This window comes from Impatiens glandulifera, chromosome 2 (assembly GCF_907164915.1).
Source record: "Impatiens glandulifera chromosome 2, dImpGla2.1, whole genome shotgun sequence".
Taxonomy (NCBI): Eukaryota; Viridiplantae; Streptophyta; class Magnoliopsida; order Ericales; family Balsaminaceae; genus Impatiens; species Impatiens glandulifera.
Genome location: NC_061863.1, coordinates 58475946 through 58494723, shown reverse-complemented (window position 1 = coordinate 58494723; position 18778 = coordinate 58475946). Strand labels below are relative to the sequence as shown.

General features: G+C 32.1%; 3 protein-coding genes across 3 annotated transcripts; 1 reads left to right on the top strand and 2 right to left on the bottom strand.

The window, feature by feature from the left end:
- The first annotated feature begins 6995 nt into the window (after window positions 1-6995).
- LOC124925060 (secreted RxLR effector protein 161-like) lies at window positions 6996-7692 on the top strand. The gene is made up of 2 exons (XM_047465035.1): window positions 6996-7055; window positions 7174-7692. The coding sequence occupies exons 1-2, from the start codon at window positions 6996-6998 to the stop codon at window positions 7690-7692; spliced, it is 579 nt and encodes a 192-aa protein (XP_047320991.1).
- A 4111-nt stretch (window positions 7693-11803) lies between these two features.
- Window positions 11804-12823, bottom strand: LOC124926712 (50S ribosomal protein HLP, mitochondrial-like). The gene is made up of 3 exons (XM_047466993.1): window positions 12667-12823; window positions 12482-12579; window positions 11804-12396 (listed from the first exon to the last, which is right to left on the bottom strand). The coding sequence occupies exons 1-3, from the start codon at window positions 12698-12700 to the stop codon at window positions 12022-12024; spliced, it is 507 nt and encodes a 168-aa protein (XP_047322949.1). The 5' UTR covers window positions 12701-12823; the 3' UTR covers window positions 11804-12021.
- A 772-nt stretch (window positions 12824-13595) lies between these two features.
- Window positions 13596-15700, bottom strand: LOC124927831 (ribulose bisphosphate carboxylase/oxygenase activase, chloroplastic-like). The gene is made up of 5 exons (XM_047468315.1): window positions 15540-15700; window positions 15020-15469; window positions 14859-14944; window positions 14303-14778; window positions 13596-14224 (listed from the first exon to the last, which is right to left on the bottom strand). Exons 1-5 carry the CDS (start codon window positions 15582-15584, stop codon window positions 13938-13940), a joined length of 1344 nt encoding a protein of 447 aa, XP_047324271.1. The 5' UTR covers window positions 15585-15700; the 3' UTR covers window positions 13596-13937.
- Between the last annotated feature and the right edge of the window lie 3078 nt (window positions 15701-18778).

Genomic DNA, 18778 nt, shown 5'->3' with positions numbered 1-18778 from the left:
TTACTTATTTAGTTGCTTTATTTTACTTGCAATACAGATTTATAAATAATTTAAGCCAACAAAAAAAACAACTTACTACAATATTTTTTTGGGCAATAATCACTGAATTAGTAATTTCTTTAAATTATATTGACCATTCTTAATACAACATTATTTTCATACAACATTAGTTAATTTCATTGTATTTTCATATATAGTTATTAGATATCTAATTAAGGAAGTCGAAATCATTGTAATAGAATTGCTATGCAAAATAGATGTCTGCAATGTTAGTTATCTAATATTAGAATTATAAAATTAAAATCTTATTTTTGTTTTTAAATATTAATTTAGAATTATTTGATCAATAATTAAAAATACATTTAATATTAAAATATATATATATAATTTTGAATTAATAAATTAAATGATTTAATTATTAAATAAAAAAAACATTTGAATCAAACAAGTTCCATTAATGAAATAGATAGACAGTACCTATCTATTTATATTTTAAGTTAATATTTATAGATAATTTGATTGAAAATAAATAATAGTACCTTTCTAGGTAGGTGTGGAGAGATCTTAACATTATTATGTTTAATGAATGTTCATAATTGACTCTATATTTTCTTTATTTATAAATTATTTTAGTCAAGTGTATATATATTTGAATACTAAATATTTTGTTTGAAAATGTTAATTCTTTTTTTTTTATATATATATTTTGTATTAATTGTATGTTAATTTTTAGGGTAAGCATTGAGTAAATTCAACCCATGTAATTCAATCAAAATAAAATTTACATAGTTATAAGTTAATTCACATTATTCATTAATATATGGCTTGGTCAATATGGGTAATACATATTTATTTATTTTTAGTTTTCATTCTATTTAACACTATTTGACTCAATTGATACAGAAAAGAATAATGGACTTATTGATGGTGCATACTAACTAATGACAATGACAGCAGAGTGAGTGAGAAAATAAATATATTAAAAGTTATTTTATTATTTAAGAATTAAACTCAATCCAAATTAAATTAATTTATTCAAATTTAGTTAAGATTAGGGTTTGGTTCGATTGAAGATATGTTCACCTTTATTAATTTTTGTGTTTTGATTGGTCTTACATGTATGATAGATATAATTTTGAGTTAAATATTAATTTTTTCATAAGTTTGATAAAATCCTCAAATTTATCCATAAATTAAAAGAAAGAATAAATATAATATTTTATAGTTCATGCATAAATTTGACATTTTTATCCAAGCTCATAAATAATTTGATATTTAACTCATATTATTTCTTAAATTTTGACACGCAAACAAATTATTTTTATATGTAAATACAAAATAATTAATTTTATATTTTTTTTGTTAAAGAATAATACCAATTTGATTCATGAACAATTCTATATGTGACATTTATATTGGTTGAAGACCTTGAGGTGCTTCTCTATTATCATTTATCAGTACCTCATCATCAACATGGGTTCTTTTTGTTGCTTAATTTATTTAATTATTATTATATATATGTTTGTTAGGAGACGAGACGTATATCAATGAGTAATTATTGTTTTTAGTTAGGGTTGTTAGATTTTTATGTTCAATAATATTTTACAATAAATAATTGTTTTTTTTTTATAAATAATTAAGATCAATATAACACGAACACATCTAGTATTTCTTGTTTTTATTCTTTCATGCTAACGTGTTTTTTTTCTTTTAATTTCTTCAAGTTATCCTAATTTTCATTTTTATTTTTTTTAATTTACACTCTCTAATTTTTTATATATGAGTGATATGGATGAATGAAATTAGAAATTATGTGACATAAACTCATTAGTTGAAAAAAAAAATGTGAAAAAATAAAATAAATAAGAGAATATTTTTTTTAAGTCAATCACACCAAGTCATTTCTCACCAAGACTATTTCGTATATATATAAATAAACAACCTTCTTTTTTTATAATAATAATAATAATAAAGCCAACACTCAACTTGGTTGAGTGGTCATTAGTGGCGCAAGCATCCAGATACATGGCGACAAAACATAAACGGTGGGACCATGAAGGAACTTTGTAGTTTGTAGTGTTTTTTTTTAATCTTAAAATCTAACTCTCTTTTCATCCATAGTTCAATTAATCTAATTATTTTTTAAGAAATGATTAGGCAGGGAATTTGATGAGAGAATGACTTGGCATAATTTTATTAGTTGAAAAAATTAAATAATTTCTCTCTTTCCTCCCATTTTTACATTTTCCCTAACTAATGAAGGTGATGCCAAGTCATTCCCTCACCAAATTCCCTCTCTGCATCACTCCTCTTATTCTTTTATATATTTAAAGGTTAAAATTATCTTTAATAATATTTTATAAAATTAAAAAAATATATTTTAAGAGAAAATGAAAAATATTTTTGACTATTTCACATAAAAAACTGATTTTTATAAAATTTAATTAAACATGATTTTTTTTAGAGAGAAAAAAATAAGAAAAAAATCAAATAATAAAAATCAAACTAGAACTAAAAAACTTTCTTACAAATAATTTTTGTAATGTTATGGAACTTTTCCTGCTCGAGGTCTTCTAGACTTATAGTGTATTGAAGTCAGTTATGTCGGATGAGGGCATTGACTGATCTTTCCAGTAGTAACGCGCTTCTTCGATTCATTTTTTGGATTATATATATTTTTATTATTATATATATATGCTAGAGCCATGGTCAAATAATTTTAGATACACGGTTATATTCTTATAAATAAATAATAAATTTTAAATATATTTTTTAAAATAAATTGTGATAATATCTTTATTATATTATTAGTGTTATATTAATTTTTTACGAGTCTAATTAATTAATTAATGTTTATATAATAAACATAATATATGTAACAAAAAATATAAGGCTGACAATTTTAGACACGACACGAAAACACGATCCGGATCGAACATGAAAAAATCAGGTTAGGGTCATATATTTTTTTGTTCGGATCAAAATCAGGTCGACCTGTTTAACCTTATTAATGTCAAAATCGGGTCAACCTGACATGACCCAAAGTAGACCCGATAACTCATTTACAAGTTTCTTTTGTTGAGTTTTGTGTTATTTTTTTTAGTCACTCACTCATTTTTTTTTGTAAAATTTTGTATAAGTGAATTTGTGTTAAAAATTAAAGTAATAATAATAATAATTAAGGAGTCTTTTGTTGTTAAAGAGTCTCTTGGATTGTCCAAGACTCTTGATCTTATCTAGCAAATGAGACTCTTAATGTCTCTTAGTTTAATATCTAAGTTACATTTACTTTATATAAGTTATGTAATCGTGATCTTATATACAACAAGTTTAATAGACAGAATCTCATTCTAGTTTGTTTTTCATTCTCTAAATTTTCTATTCACTTTCTAATATATTTATTCACGGTTCGATCATCGAAGTCCTGATTGTGACTTCGTTACATGGTATAAGAGCTTTGGTAATATTGTTGAAGAAGATATCGTTGTTATTCGATATGGAAAGTGGTGGTCGTGTAGCTGGACTCGGTTTGGAGTTGTTAAACCAATCAAACTACCGGATATGGAAAACCTGTATGGAATCATACCTGGTTAGGGAAGATTTGTGGGTCATCGTCGTAGATGATGATGATGTAGCTCATGAGGATGTTGCTGAAAATGCAGAAGCATCGAAGAAGCAAAAGAGACTCAACGCAAAGACATAATTTGTGTTGAAGAGGTCAATCTCCCACAATCTGTTCGAACACATCATCGATTGTGGATCTGTACGTGAGATCTGGGAAACGCTTGATCGTCTTTTCAACAAGAAGAACGAGGCTCGTCTCCAAATGCTTGAAAACGAGTTGGCAGCCGCAAAACAAATCGGATCTGTCTCGGAGTTCTTTCTTAAGGCAAAAAATATATGCTCAGAAATTTCTTTATTGAACCCAGATGAGAAAATCTCAGAGGCTCGAACAAAGAGGCATATTGTTCAAGGACTTCGACCCGAATATACACAATTCATCACATCGATTCAAGGCTGGGCTCAACAACCTTCACTCGAGGAGTTTGAAAATCTCTTTTCATCTCAAGAGTCGTTGGCTACACAAATGGCTGGAACGAGTATAAAGGAGGAGTCGAACAACGCGTTGTTCGTGAAGAAATCAAGATGGAAAAAGGGAAAGTCGAAGAAGGAAGAAACAGGTCAGGATTCTTCAAATATTCCTAAAAAGCCCCTTAAGTGTTTCAGGTGCGGCAAGACTGGACACTTTAAGAGAGACTGTCGAGTAAATTTGAATGGAAATTTTGTTAGTTCAAATCTCGGAAAAAAGTCTAATCAGCGTGTTGAGGAGGACTAGGACAAGGCTTTTCATGTCGATGTGACGACTTTGAAGGAAAAGAAAACAAATCTTCTCATGGTAAATAGGAGATCGATCAAAGGTGGATCGTCGATTCAGGGTGCGAACAACATGTTACTAGAGATGATTTTGTGTTCTCGTCGAGTCGAGTTCATAATGGGGGCGGTGGCATTGTCACGACAGATAACTCGGTTCACGAAGTTAAAAAGGAAGGATCGGTTGTCATTCAAAGCGACAAAGGAGAATCTATTATTCTGAAGAATGTCTACCATGTTCCAGGAATTCGGAAGAACCTTTTTTCAGTCGCAAATACTGTAGACGCTGGAAACTTTGTGTTGTTCGGTCCAAATGATGTGAAGTTATTAAGGAACGTGAAAGAAATCAAGAGAAGAAAGATAGGAAGAAGATAAGATAGAGAGAAGATTAGAATTGATATTGTGTATATTATTGATAAACAATAGACATATATATATACATGAAATGGGAAAATGAAAAGTCTAAGACTATGAAAAGCTAAGAATATGAAAAGCTAGAAATACGAAAAGTTTTTAAATAATAAATGAGGAATTAATTATTTGGTTTAATATCCTCCCGCAAACGAAACGGAGTGGCACACACCGTGAGTTTGTCACGTAATAGAGCAAAACGGTTTGTCGCAAGTCCTTTGGTGAGTATATCTGCAATTTGATTATCAGTAGGTATGTACCGGATGGTGAGAGATTTTTGAGCAACACGTTCACGGACAAAGTGAAAATCAATCTCTATATGTTTTGTACGAGCATGGAAGACAGGATTGGCGGTGAGAAAGGCAGCACCAATATTATCACACCAGAGAGTGGGAGGTTGAATGAGAGAGACACGAAGTTCTTGTAGTAGAGATTGAAGCCAAATGAGTTCAGCAGTGGCATGGGCTAGAGCTCGGTATTCAGATTCTGTGCTAGATCGAGCAACAACCTGTTGTTTCTTGGAATTCCACGAGATAATATTATCACCCAAAAATTCGTACCTGAAGATCTGAGAATTGAGGAGGGAAGTGTGTGTGAAGGATGTCAATATGGGAAGGCTCATCGACTTCCATTCGACAACTCTGTATCGAGAAGTAATGGTCCTTTGGATCGAGTTCATAGTGAATTGATGGGACCAACTCGAATTGCCTCATACTCGGGAAGTAAATATATGTTACTGTTTGTGGATGATTTCTCCAGATTCACTTGGGTGTACTTCGTGAAAGAAAAGTCCGAAGTGTTCTCTAAATTTCTCGAGTTCAAGGAGACGATAGAAGGAGAACAAGAAAGGAAAATTCGAGTATTGCGGACAGATAATGGTGGGGAATTTTGCTCAAAAGAGTTTGAATTGTTTTGTAGGCAAAATGACATAAAAAGAGAACTCTCATGTCCTGAGATCCCACAACAGAATGGGATAGCCGAAAGGAAGATTCAACACCTTACAGAGACTTGTAAGTCTTGGATGCATATGAAGAATATACCAAGGAAATTATGGGCAGAAGGCATGAGTTGTGTTGCTCATATCATCAATCGAGTTCCGCTAGCCCAAATGAGTTCAAATCTCCATTCGAGATGCTTTTTGATTTTAAGCCAAATGTTAAACATTTTTGAGTTTTTGGATCTACTTATTATGTCCATATTCCAGACTCGAGAATGAGCAAATTGGATGCGAAGGCAGTCGAATGTGTGTTTGTCAGCTATGACTAGAGAAGGAAAGGGTGGCGGTGTATGGATCCATCAACCCACAAATGCACTGTGTCGAGAAATGTTGTTTTCGACGAAATTTCTTTGTACTACATGAAGGATGTTGAAGAAACTATTTAGACTAATCTTCATGTTCCCAAGTCTACGGGAAGATCCTGTAGTAGTGATAATAGTGACAAGGGGAGCCCTGACTTAGCTCAAGATACTTCAGTCGATGAAGGAGCCAAAGGTGAAAGGTTACCAGAAAGTCCACATCAGAAGAATCAAGTCAACAACAGAATGGAGAATCTCGACCAAAAAGGAACATTGTAAGGCCCTGTCGATTTAGGGATGATAATTTTATAACAACCTTTTCTTGTTTCTTGGCAAACACATTAGACGACGAGGAACTCACTTCTTATAATGAAGCAAAAATTGTCAAGGAATGGGTGGCAGCAATGGAGGAGGAAATGCATGCTCTCAAGAAGAATGAAACATGGGACGTTGTTCCGAAGTCTCCTAACACTCAAGTAGTCACATGTAAGTGGGTGTATCGAATCAAGCGAAAGGCTGATGGAAGCATAGATCGATACAAAGCTAGATTGGTTGCTCGAGGATTCTCACAAAAGTATGGAGAAGATTACGAGGAGACATTCGGCCCAGTTGCGAAGATGACGTCAATTCGCACTATGTTGGCCTTAGCAGCAAGTTCTCGATGGAAGTTATGGCAATTGGATGTCAAGAATGCATTTCTCTACGGAGAACTTGATTGTCCAACATATATGGAACAACCACCTGGATTCGAGAAGACTGATGGTCCCTAGTTGGTCTATAGACTTAAGAAGACACTATATGGATTAAAGCAAGCCCCGCGTGCTTGGTATGGAAAGATTGTAGAATATCTTCAACTTTGTGGGTATAAAGCTTCAGAATCTGGCTCAAGTCTATTTATAAAGAAGAATCATGGACAGATGGTGGTTGTGCTTCTTTATGTGGATGACATAATCTTGACGGACATTAACTATGATGAGGTTGCTCGTCTACAAGATGAGCTCTCGCTTCGTTTTTAAATGAAGAAGCTTGGTGAACTTGGAACTTTTTCTTGATCTGTAAATCGAAAATTTCGATAAAGGTTTGTTTGTATCGCAGATCAACTACGCAAAGAAGTTGGTAGAAAAAATTGGTATGGCTGATAGAAAAAAGAACTATACTCCTATCGACGTAAATCCAAGACTTAGTCGAGACGAAGGAACATGTATACCAGATCCTCGTCCTTATCGTGCTCTTGTGGGAAGTCTGATTTATTTGACTATAACAAGGCCTGACATTGCTTATACAGTTGGAGTGGTGAGTCGATACATGCAGGAGCCAAAGAAACCACACCTCGAAGAAGCGAAGAAATTTCTGAAGTATATTAATACCTCACTAGATATTGGTCTACTCTACGAAAAAGATGCAAAATTCGTCTTGCAAGGATATGCAGATGCTGACTTTGCTGGAGATCGAGACGATCGAAGGTCCACATCTGGGTTTATTTTTCTTTGTGGAAACACTAGCATATCTTGGAGTAGCAGAAAACAAGGATCGGTATCCTTATCTACAACAGAAGCAGAATACAAAGCATCAGTTCACGCAGCACAAGAGTGCATATGGCTTCGTAGACTCTAGGAGGATTTTCATGTCAAGTTTGATCAGCTTATTCCTATCCATAGAGATAATTTTAGTGCTATTAAATTGACTTCAAATCTAGTGTTTCATGCGAGGACAAAACACATTGAGTTGGAGCATCACTTTATTCGTGAAAAAGTATTTGAGGGAATCATTGATATGGTTGCAGTAAGAAGTGAAGACAATGTTGCTGATATCTTCAAAAAAGCACTTCCTAAAGGTCCTTTCAAAGATCTACGATCTAAGTTGGGACTAGTTCATCGGACATCACTTTAAGGGGGAGTGTTAGAAATTAAAGTAATAATAATAATAATTAAGGAGTCTTTTGTTATTAAAGAGCCTTTTGGATTGTCCAAGACTCTTGATCTTATCTAGTAAATGAGACTCTTCATGTCTCTTAGTTTAATATCTAAGTTATGTTTACTTTATATAAGTTATGTAATCGTGATCTTATCTACAACAAGTTTAATAGACATAATCTCATTCTAGTTTGTTTTTCATTCTCTAAATTTTCTATTCACTTTATAATATATTTCTTCACGGTTCGATCATCGAAGTCTTGATTGTGACTTTGTTATAAGGGTCATTATTTTTTTGTTCGGGTCAAAATCAGGTCGACCTGTTTAACCTTATTAAAAAACATATCAAAATTGGGTCAACCTAACATGACCCAAAGTAGACCCGATAATCTGTTTACAAGTTTCTTTTGTTGAGTTTTGTGTTATTTTTTCTTAGACACTCACTCATTTTCTTTTGTAAAATTTTGTATAAGTGAATTTATGATTTAACTTCATTTTTATTTGAAATAGAGATATATGAATTAATTGCATTAAGTCTGGTTTGAGTTAGGTAAATCGGGTCAAATAGGTCAAACGGGTCAGGTTCAGGTCAAACACAAATAAATAGGTCAAGTTTAGGTTTGAGATTTTTGACCCGAATTATTAAACATGTCAGGTTTAGGTTAGATTCGTTGAACCCGTTAACTTGTCAACCCGAACCAGTCAACCTGAAACTTACCTAAATTGCCACCCTAGCTAAAGATACTATCCAATATACAATTTTTCTTTTTCATAATTATAATGATATCATAGTCTTCCGCTGCCTAGCTACATCAATTGTTATTTTAGTTATTGATAAAAGGTTCTAACATAGAACTATATTATCTCAATATTTGTTTTTTTCTTGTTCTTATCCTAAAATTTTAAATTTCAAATCTTAAATCTTTAATTCTTAAATCTTTCATTTTACTAACCTTATTTCACTCTGAGACTTAGTTCTCAAAATAATTGATTATTGAGTTGTGAAAAATACTAGAATTGTGGATATCTCTATTTTGTTGAAACTAAAATCAATTTAAAATCATAGATAACACTAAACCAGTTGTGATTCCAGTGATTTTGAAAAGAGCAAACTATCTCCTATAGTGTAGAACCATAAGAACAACACTTTGTGGCCGAGGATTATAGATTCATGTTAAAGAAACCAAGCCTTCGCCAAAACCCATCATCAAGAAAGATGGAGACTATAATTCTACAAGCAAAGAAAAAGAAAAAAGAAATCAAGTTGACAACAGAAGACAAATGAAATCATGTTAAAAGAACCAAACCATCGACAAAACCAATCATCAAGAAAGATGAAAACTCTGACTCTACCATCAAAGACAATGAAGAAGAAACCAATCTGGCATCAGAAGACAAATGAATTAATCTTAAAGGAATCGAGCCTTCGCCTAAACCTATCATCAAGAAAGATGGAGCCTCTAACTCTACCATCAAATATAAGGAAAAAAAATACCATGCTGATAGTGGAAGACAAATAGTTTCAAGAAGATCAAACTATTCTTGGTCTCCTTCAAAATTCCCTTCATGTTAAGGGCTTATTTTTATTATGAAATATCCAATAATTTTTGGGAAACACTCAAAAACGTCTATAGCAACATCTCAAACCTCACTAGAGTACTTGAAGTCAAGAAAATCATTAATAATCTTAGTCAAGAAAACATGGAATTCACCAAGCATTTCGACAATTAAAGATTATTTTGGACTGAGTTAGATATGTTAAGATCTAACACCATGGATTCGACTCTAATCAGTGAAAGGAGCAAAACAAAGTCTTTGGATGATTTCTCACCTTAAAATTATTTTTTGTGAAATTTGAACCTATAACCAAATAAAAAATCTTATTTTTCATCCTAAACCACTATACTACACACTTTTATATTACAACAATTAATAAATTTAACTAAATAAACTATTTTTTTTTATTAAATAGATTACCCTATCTCGTGGGCTTGTTGGGCTTACTCCATGGTCGGTCCTGTATAGATCATGTCTATTATATAGACATTATATTCGACTTATAAAAAAACTAATACAATATAATAATGATATTATCATAATTTATAATGTTGTGATAATCATACAAATATTATTTTATATTATAACACACTTCCTCAAACTCAAAATAGAAAGGACTTTAACAACTTTAGGTTGAAGATGAGACCGTGAAATATTGTTGTTATAATCTTCAAGATTGATAAACTTGTGAGTGTTGAGATTCATCCAACGACGTGATGACAGTATTTTGTGTTAAAAAATCTAGTGAATAAAATAGAATTACATGAGCATTGAATGCTGGAGTGAAACAATAACTGAAAAAAATTCTAAAGTTACTCGGGTATTTTATAATTAATTCAATGATGGAATGACAAGGTGTTACATAAAAGAAACCAACAAAGGGGTAAAATCTCATTGAAATAGAATGATGAGGTGAAATAACGAAAAATAATTCCAAAATTATGATAGCCGAAGAAATAATGAAAAATTATTATTAAAAAAATAGTAATAAATTTATGAGAACCATCTATCAATAATTATTGAGCTAGAATAATCATTATAGAGCGGAAAAAAAATATGATTTGGTAGGTTAAGAACAATAAAGTTCTATACCATATTAGAATATAGAAAAAAAATTGTATTAATGATAATTATAAAATATATCTATTATATAAAGATATAACAAATTTATAATAATATAATATAATGATAATATTATTACAATTTATATTTTAAGATAACTAAAATATATAATAATAATAGTCTAATTTGAATATATAAAATAATAAAAATAAACAATAGTTATGAAATTTTAAAATATTTTCTTATAGGGGACTCAATTTTTATGAGTATTAAAATTGACATCTGTAAACAAAACATTGGTAAGATCCACTAAGACCCACTCAACGTGGGTAGTGCAAATGAAAAAATACATGAACTAATTAATGTGCAAAACCACTTCACAAAATTTGGTGTCAAATATCTGTTGTTAAAACAGTTTCAAAAACAGCCAATTTATAATAATAGACTATTATTTATTGGTTGAATTATATGTGCTAGAAAAAGAAATTTATACCAAGGTTAAATTGGTATAAGATTATACAAGTTAATGGTAATGGGTCCTTTTAGATTGACAAAGTTGCCTCTGCAAATAAAAGAAAATGATAACGTGGCTGTCTTTTCAAGTTTTTGACACTTATTCCTGAAGGTGAATTTCAATGAGCTTTTCCTCGATGAAGAGAAAATTGCGTTTAAATGCAAGTTACTGTAATAAACTATTAGGCAAACACTAAACACCTAGTTTATAATCCCAGCCAAACTCGCTCTTATTTACGGAATTTGATATCCAGAAATTTCAAAGAAATGTTCTAAAATTTCAACTTCTTTTCATATTTATAATATTTTTTTAGCTAAAGGACATGACAATTCTTTCCAATTTTTTCAGTAAGCTGATAAAAATAAAATTTAAGGTTGGTAAGGGCGCACCAAAAAAACCTAATAAATTCAAGATTAGATGAAACTTGGAAGCCACCCACCAACAATGACACGATTTAAAAAAAAAAAAAATTGTTTTCTAATCGAACTGATTGAAAGAAAACAAAAAGATACATAATTTTGTTCTTGCCGTTAAATTTGAAATATATATAGTGCTCTAGTCAACACTCAACAACTACTATTAACTCTATTTATCATTCAATGTTCAGTGGAGATAAATTGATGATGAAAACCTTGAATGAGATCTATAGAAGTGGTCGTTCTTTGGAAGACTTTGAGGATATAGAACCGTGACAAGACTGAAAAATGGTCAATATTCAAAGTGTTCAAATTGGGAGGTGGATCCAAGCATTGGTTGAACATCTTTCATGATAATTTGAAAGTGGAACAACATTTGCATCCAAGACAATAAGAATGAATGTAGTACTAATAGACCAAAAACAAAAGGGGTTTTTGGAAACAAAACCAACAACAGCAAGTCAATAGATGATGATGATGATCAGGCTATATGTTCTGCAAGACTCAAGATTTTTACATGCTTCTTCTTCCTCATCTCATGAGGAACAGGACCCATAATCCTTGTTCCAATTGGCTCACCTTGCTTGTTTATAAGTACAGCAGCATTATCATCAAATCTGATTTCACTTCCATCAGATCTACCCTTTTGCATTGCAGCTCGCACAACTACTGCATAAACAACATCACCCTTCTTCACTTTCCCACCTGGTTGTGCTTCCTTTACTGATGCAACTATTGTATCCCCTAGCCTTGCCCCTTTCTTCCCTTTTAATGCCTGTATACAACATATCCTTTTCGCACCAGAGTTGTCTACTACTTTCAAATTAGTCCTCATCTGTATAAAGCTCCTTTCTTGCTGTTGTTTGAATATACATCAGCAGATCAATTCACTGTATAAAAGATTCGATAGAAGATCAAAATGTGGATAAAGATAAACTAACCTGAGTCAATATATTGCTGGAAATGGATGTCAGATCATGAGATATCTTCTGTGGATTACATGAAGCGTTGCTGAGGCCGTTGAGAATAGAACGCCCGACTGATTAGATTTCATGGAGAAAAGGAGTTAATCATTCAACCAAACGCATAGATAGACATTAATCATCACATAACCATGAAAACATACATCGATAAGATCGAGAGGAGAGCGCCGCAGCCATGTTCTTGCTCGATGGAATTTTACAAAACCCTAACTATCTGCCCTTCTACGACTCCGAATGAACGAATAAGCTTAAACAGAAACTTTCATACTTACCCTCACTCTCCACTATATCAACAATTTCAGCCTTTAATTTTCATTCTTAGTGCATTTTAGCCTCCAATGTTTTCTTAAAGCAACTTTTTTTTTCTCATTAATTTTGATTAACACATTTCAATGAAATCAAAATAACACTTTTATCAAACTAAGGCCTAAATTGTAGTTTCTATATTTGAAAAACAAGATTCGGTTACTTTGAGTTGGATGTGGAGCTTAGTCAAAGATTTTTGAAAATAATGAATAGGTTGTTATGGATAAGAAATGGATTATATAACTAAAACAAAAATTTAAAAATGCTTTAGAACTACACGGTAGGTATTAGGATGGTAATGGGACAGTTCGGGAGGAAGAATGCATTTATTATTCCCGTCCCGTTTATATTTCAGAGATTTTTTTAATACCATTCCTGCCCCCCTTCGGTTTCGGGAAATTCCACGGAACACTGATTATAAATATTTAAAAAATAAATAAAAATAAAATATACAATAAAATTATATAAACGAATTTCTTAATATAATATATTATAATACATTAAAAATTTATATTATTATAAATAAATAAACTTACTATTCTTATAAATATAATAAATAAATATATTTAATTGTGTTTACAGTGTTCAAGGCATAAATGATGTGAGATCAGGAAGAGTCGGAAGAAGAGTCGGGCAGGGGACACAAATACCATTCTCGTCGGTTTCGAAGAAAAATCGCCTCAAACGGGATAATTCGGTTCGATGATGCGATTTCAAATAGCTAAGATAGGCACTCTTGATAACCTTGGTTTTGATTCAACCTTAGACAAATTGAAAATCCATACTTTATTTTGCATTGCACATTGAACATTTTACAAATGAAAATGAAAAGTGATGAAGAAACAAAAGGCAAAAAAAAAAAAATGAAGGATAGACTTAAACAAAATCACATCCTTAGTTTTTAATATCTGATTCTCTCTTCCTCTCTTCCTCCCTTCCTCCCTCCCTCCCTCCCTCCCTCAGAAAAGGCCTACTATAGTGTGTAAGAGCAGCTTCCATCATCAGTCCTAGCAGTCGGGTCATAGTTTCCTGCAATCGGATCGGTGCAACCTTCGGGCACCGGTATTTTAACCTGCTGAGGAAGGAAGGAAGGACGGGGAGGAGAGATCTAACCGAAGAAAGTTCCTCTCTGAATAGAGTCGGCATTGGCATCTCCGAGGGCGGCATCACTTAGATACTTGTCGGCAAGTTGGACTCTCTTCACGTTGTCTTGTTCCTGGACAAGCATGTTTCCGTATTCCAGAAGCTTCTCCAGAGTCATCTTCGGCTGTTCGAATGTCGGCGGTCCTTCCCTTGAGTTCACTAGCTTCTTGCTCACCTGTTCAATACCCACTGAATTCACCCACTTCCTCACCTCGTCATCGTACACTCGAGCACGAAGGGCACCAAAGAAATCTGCACAATCAAAATCAAAATCCCAATTCAGATTCAATTCATTCATTATTAGTACCGATGGATTAATGAATTATTTACCGATGGATTGCCCTGGGAAGGTGTCAACAAGCGTGACGACGGCTTCAAAAGGCACATTGTCGCTCCTGAAAATACCAGTACAGACACCGATCCTGTCTTCCCTAGTGGGTGCCCAGTAGAATTTCTCCATACGCCCGTCACGGATCAAGGGCGCGTAAAGAGTGGAGAAATCGTTACCGGTGACGATGACCGGAACACGGGCGTTGTCTTCCTTGTTGTACATACCAGGAAGCTGGACGTTGGTTGGGTTATCGGCGATGTTCATGAGGGTGGCGTTCACCATCTGGTTGTTGACTGTGTACTGGGTGGTTCCTCCCAGACGACCGGCACCGGCATCCAAATCGTTGATGAACAGGACACACATCTTACCCTTCTTCCTGATAATGTCAGCCGCCTCTCTGTACCTCTGCCTGATTAGCTTGGCGGGCTCTCCGGCGTTCCCGCTTTCCAACTCTCCGGCACTCATCATGATTGTGCTGCATTAATTATTATTATTATTATTATTAATCCCATTATAAAAAGACATATTATTATATATATATATAGTTTTAATTACCTGATGCCCATCTTTTGGAAGACAAGCTCAGCTTGGAAGGATTTTCCCTGACCTTTGCCTCCCCAGATACCCAAGATAAGAGGAACCTAATCATTTAGATTTGTTAAAACAAATTTAAAAAAAAAAAAAGAAGAATTATAAATATTATTATTATTATTTACCTTGATGTTGGGCAAGGTCATGAAGTTCTTGGAAATGTGAACAACAAGTTTGTCCATGAATGCAGGGGCAATATATAAGCCATCGAGAGTGTTGTCCATGTCGCCGTACTGGCGAAGACCCTGGCTGAGGTATTCGTATGAACTCATGATTGGGTCGTGAGTTCCGGCTCCGTCGGGAGCCTGGAAGAGTGAATCGACCATACCCTTTCCCCTGGTGATGTCTTGTTGGTCATCGGATAGATCAGTGCCCAGATGCTTCCACCTGTCACCTTCAGTCTGCTTCTTGGGATTTACGTCCATCTCCGACACCACCTTGAACCCATTCGAGGATATCTTTTGGTTGAGGAATCTCGAGGAGGAGGAGGAAGAGTTGTTCAACTTCTTTAAACTGCTTCCCAAAAAACTAGAAGTCGGCACAGCCAAACCAGAACCACTCCCGTTCAAGTTCAACTGTAATAATTAAACAAACATCACCACCCCACCCATTTCAATTAACTAAAACAAAGACATGGTAACTTACCGGTACCCTGTTGACAGTTCCGACGGTTGAAACAGCGGTGGCCATTTCCGGCGGTGGCGGATGTGAGTAATTAATTAAGAAAGAAAGAGGTGAGAATTGGTAGTAGTAGCAATGGGGTGAGAGTGGAGTGGATGGATTTTATAGAAAAAATATTGAGATCAGAGAAATAATATGGGTAAGACGGCTTACACACACCCATCATCACCATAGGATTGGCCTGAGAATGAAGAATGCTTAACTGCCACACACTCAAGATTACTCTCTTGCCACGTGGATTCATCACAGAGACACAAATATTTTTATTATTATTCAATTTCATCTTCTACTATAATTTTATGAGGTTAGTATTTCATCTTTCATCATCTCCACTTCACAACACAACAGATCAGACGACGAAAATATTGAAAGCAGACGGGCAAACTCATACTGGCTTCTGGAATTCTTTTTGTTTTTTTTAAGAATAAATTAAAGGATAATGTTTGAAATCATCAATAATTGTAGTGGAAAGTCCAAGAAGCAAGTCAATGGGCCAAGGCCCAATACATCGAAACAATTTTTGTAATTAAATCTTTTATACCATGCAAAAAGATTTAGCATTCAGCTAACAATATTGAAAAAGCTTATCATAAATCAAATTTTAAACTAATGCAAAACAAAACATAAATCTTGAACCAATAATCATTGGATCCCTTTGCGAAACTCCAAAACTATAGCAGTTTGGATCTTGTCTAATATCCACCAGATTGGATAAGATTATTCATTCTCAAATGCATGTAAGTTTTCAATAACTCTTGACAAACAAAGTATAATTAATTATTGCATAAAAATGAGATACAGACAAAGGATCGCAATTATAAACATAGTACTTGCATTTAAGTTGTATAGTTTTCTTTGGACAAACATAAGCACAACACTTATTATCTACTGAATATCAATTTTGACATAATTCTAGGATTTTTTTTTTCTTTATATTTGGATTGCAACTTCTAGATTTAATAATTGGTTACAATTTATTTTTGTAATAAATGTTTTTTTTTATAAACAACAATCAAAGTATATATACGCTTACCTAAAAATGCAATACAATGAAGTTGGAGTAATCATTCACAAGTCGAAATTAAATGTAAAAAATGCTAAACAATTCAAATAGAACCAACTAAAAGAGATATATATCTTTATTAACTTATTATGTCATAAACATTTCTTGCATATTTAGCAGATTTTCCTCTGACAAAATCGAAATATATATCTTTGTTTTTAAATCAAATCATTATTTCCCTTTTCTTTTGGAATGATCTATAACCAAAGAAAATTGAGATATCAAGAGGAGCATTTGACCATGACAACCAAAACACTTGATAGACCATGGCATGAACAAAGTAAGATTGAGAACATATAGCCCAATAGTAATGACCCTTAATTATCAATCATTACAGAAATAATACATGAATAAGGACTCATCATATGTAAGACACAATATTAACAACAAAAGTAATCACATTTTTCATAAATTTGCCATTCGATCAAGCTAGACTTAACATATCATGGCATGACTTTGCCCTAATCTCAATAAAGTGTTTTCAAATGATTATTAAAATGAATAAGAAATCTCAACTTCTTAAGTGTAAACTTTTTTCACTTCAATTATTATGAATATAATTGACATAACAAATACAATTAGACCATCAGTTTTAAAATACAACCTTATATGGTATAATTTATTTTTATTGTTTTTGTAAAAATTCAAAACTAACTCTTTTTTTTTTCTTTCTTTCATTTGTTCAAAAATTCATTTTTCTCATGAAAATAAATCCATCTAATTCAATAGCATATATATTTGATATCAAATTAAATAAACAAATCACTTGACATCATTCTTTGATAATTTTAAAAAGAATTGTGATAATGATTATGACAAAATATTAAATTTCAAATAATTTCATTATCTCAATAATACTTTTTCTAATTCTATTAAAATACAACTTTATAATTTGATAGATTCTTTATAGTTATAGTTCAAGTTCAAGAGTGACCTTTTTGTATCCCACAAATTCAAGGAAATTTATGAACCAAAATTGGTTCGAGATTTTATATAAAATACTCAAATATATTATATATATATATTTTTTGGGGGATATTTTGATAGAAGGATTCTAAACTTCTGTAGCAAGCGCCTAGCCGCCTAGTAAACATTTTGCTTTGATTTATTATTAATTAATTATTTTTCATAAGCATTTCCTCGAACTTGGAGGAATATAAAATAGAAATCCTTTACACTCCTTTTAATGGATAAAGTACAACGCATGGTTGCACTCATGAGGAGAGAGAAAGAGGTTGATAAAAGTTAACTTTTCTTTGGATTTCTCCTAATATATAATACTTCAATATTAAATCAAAATGAAATATGTTTATTTATTTAAACTCAATTATAACTAATAATATATCATACTTGTTAATTATACTAATATTATTTTCGAAACTCTTGATTATGAATTATTAAGCTTAATGATTGTTTTTTTTAAATAAAAATAAAGTTATTCAAATTATTAGTATTATTTTAATTAATATTTATTTCATAATAATAAATTTAACTTCAAAGTAAAATCAATTGATACAAATTCTATTTTGAAGAATTGTAGTAAAATCCAGGGTAATCTTCTTTGTGCTCTCGCTTCCTAAACAATTGTATTCATTAAAGAAATTATCAAGGAAACGAGATGTTAGTAAAGTTGACCAAGTCATTCTTATCCTTTTCATTTTAAATTTTTATTTTTAATTCTAGAAAATAAAAATGAACTTAATTAGCTCCATTTCCATTAAGAGTCAAAACTGTAGGAAAGGAATTAATTACTTTCGGCCTTTGAGAAGACGGAAAGTTGAAATTTATGTTTTACTTAAAATGGTAGCTAGTGTCGACCCGGCCCCATCATCTCATCATTTCTCTCTAGATGCTCGATGCATGCAACAATTAATAAATGTTAAATAGTTTAACCTCAGTTTAATACAAATATATCTTAAATCCAACTTCTAAAATAACTATTAAAATTATACATAGTTAAATATATTATAAGATAGTTCAAGTAAAAATAGTTTTTTGAAAATTGATGTTATAGTAAAAACATTTTCAATGAAAATGAAAATCAATGTGATTGTGACTATGAGTTGTTATTCTGATTCTCTTTATTTAAAAACAATAATAATTTCCATGTAATTATATCTAACAAATTGAGGTATATATA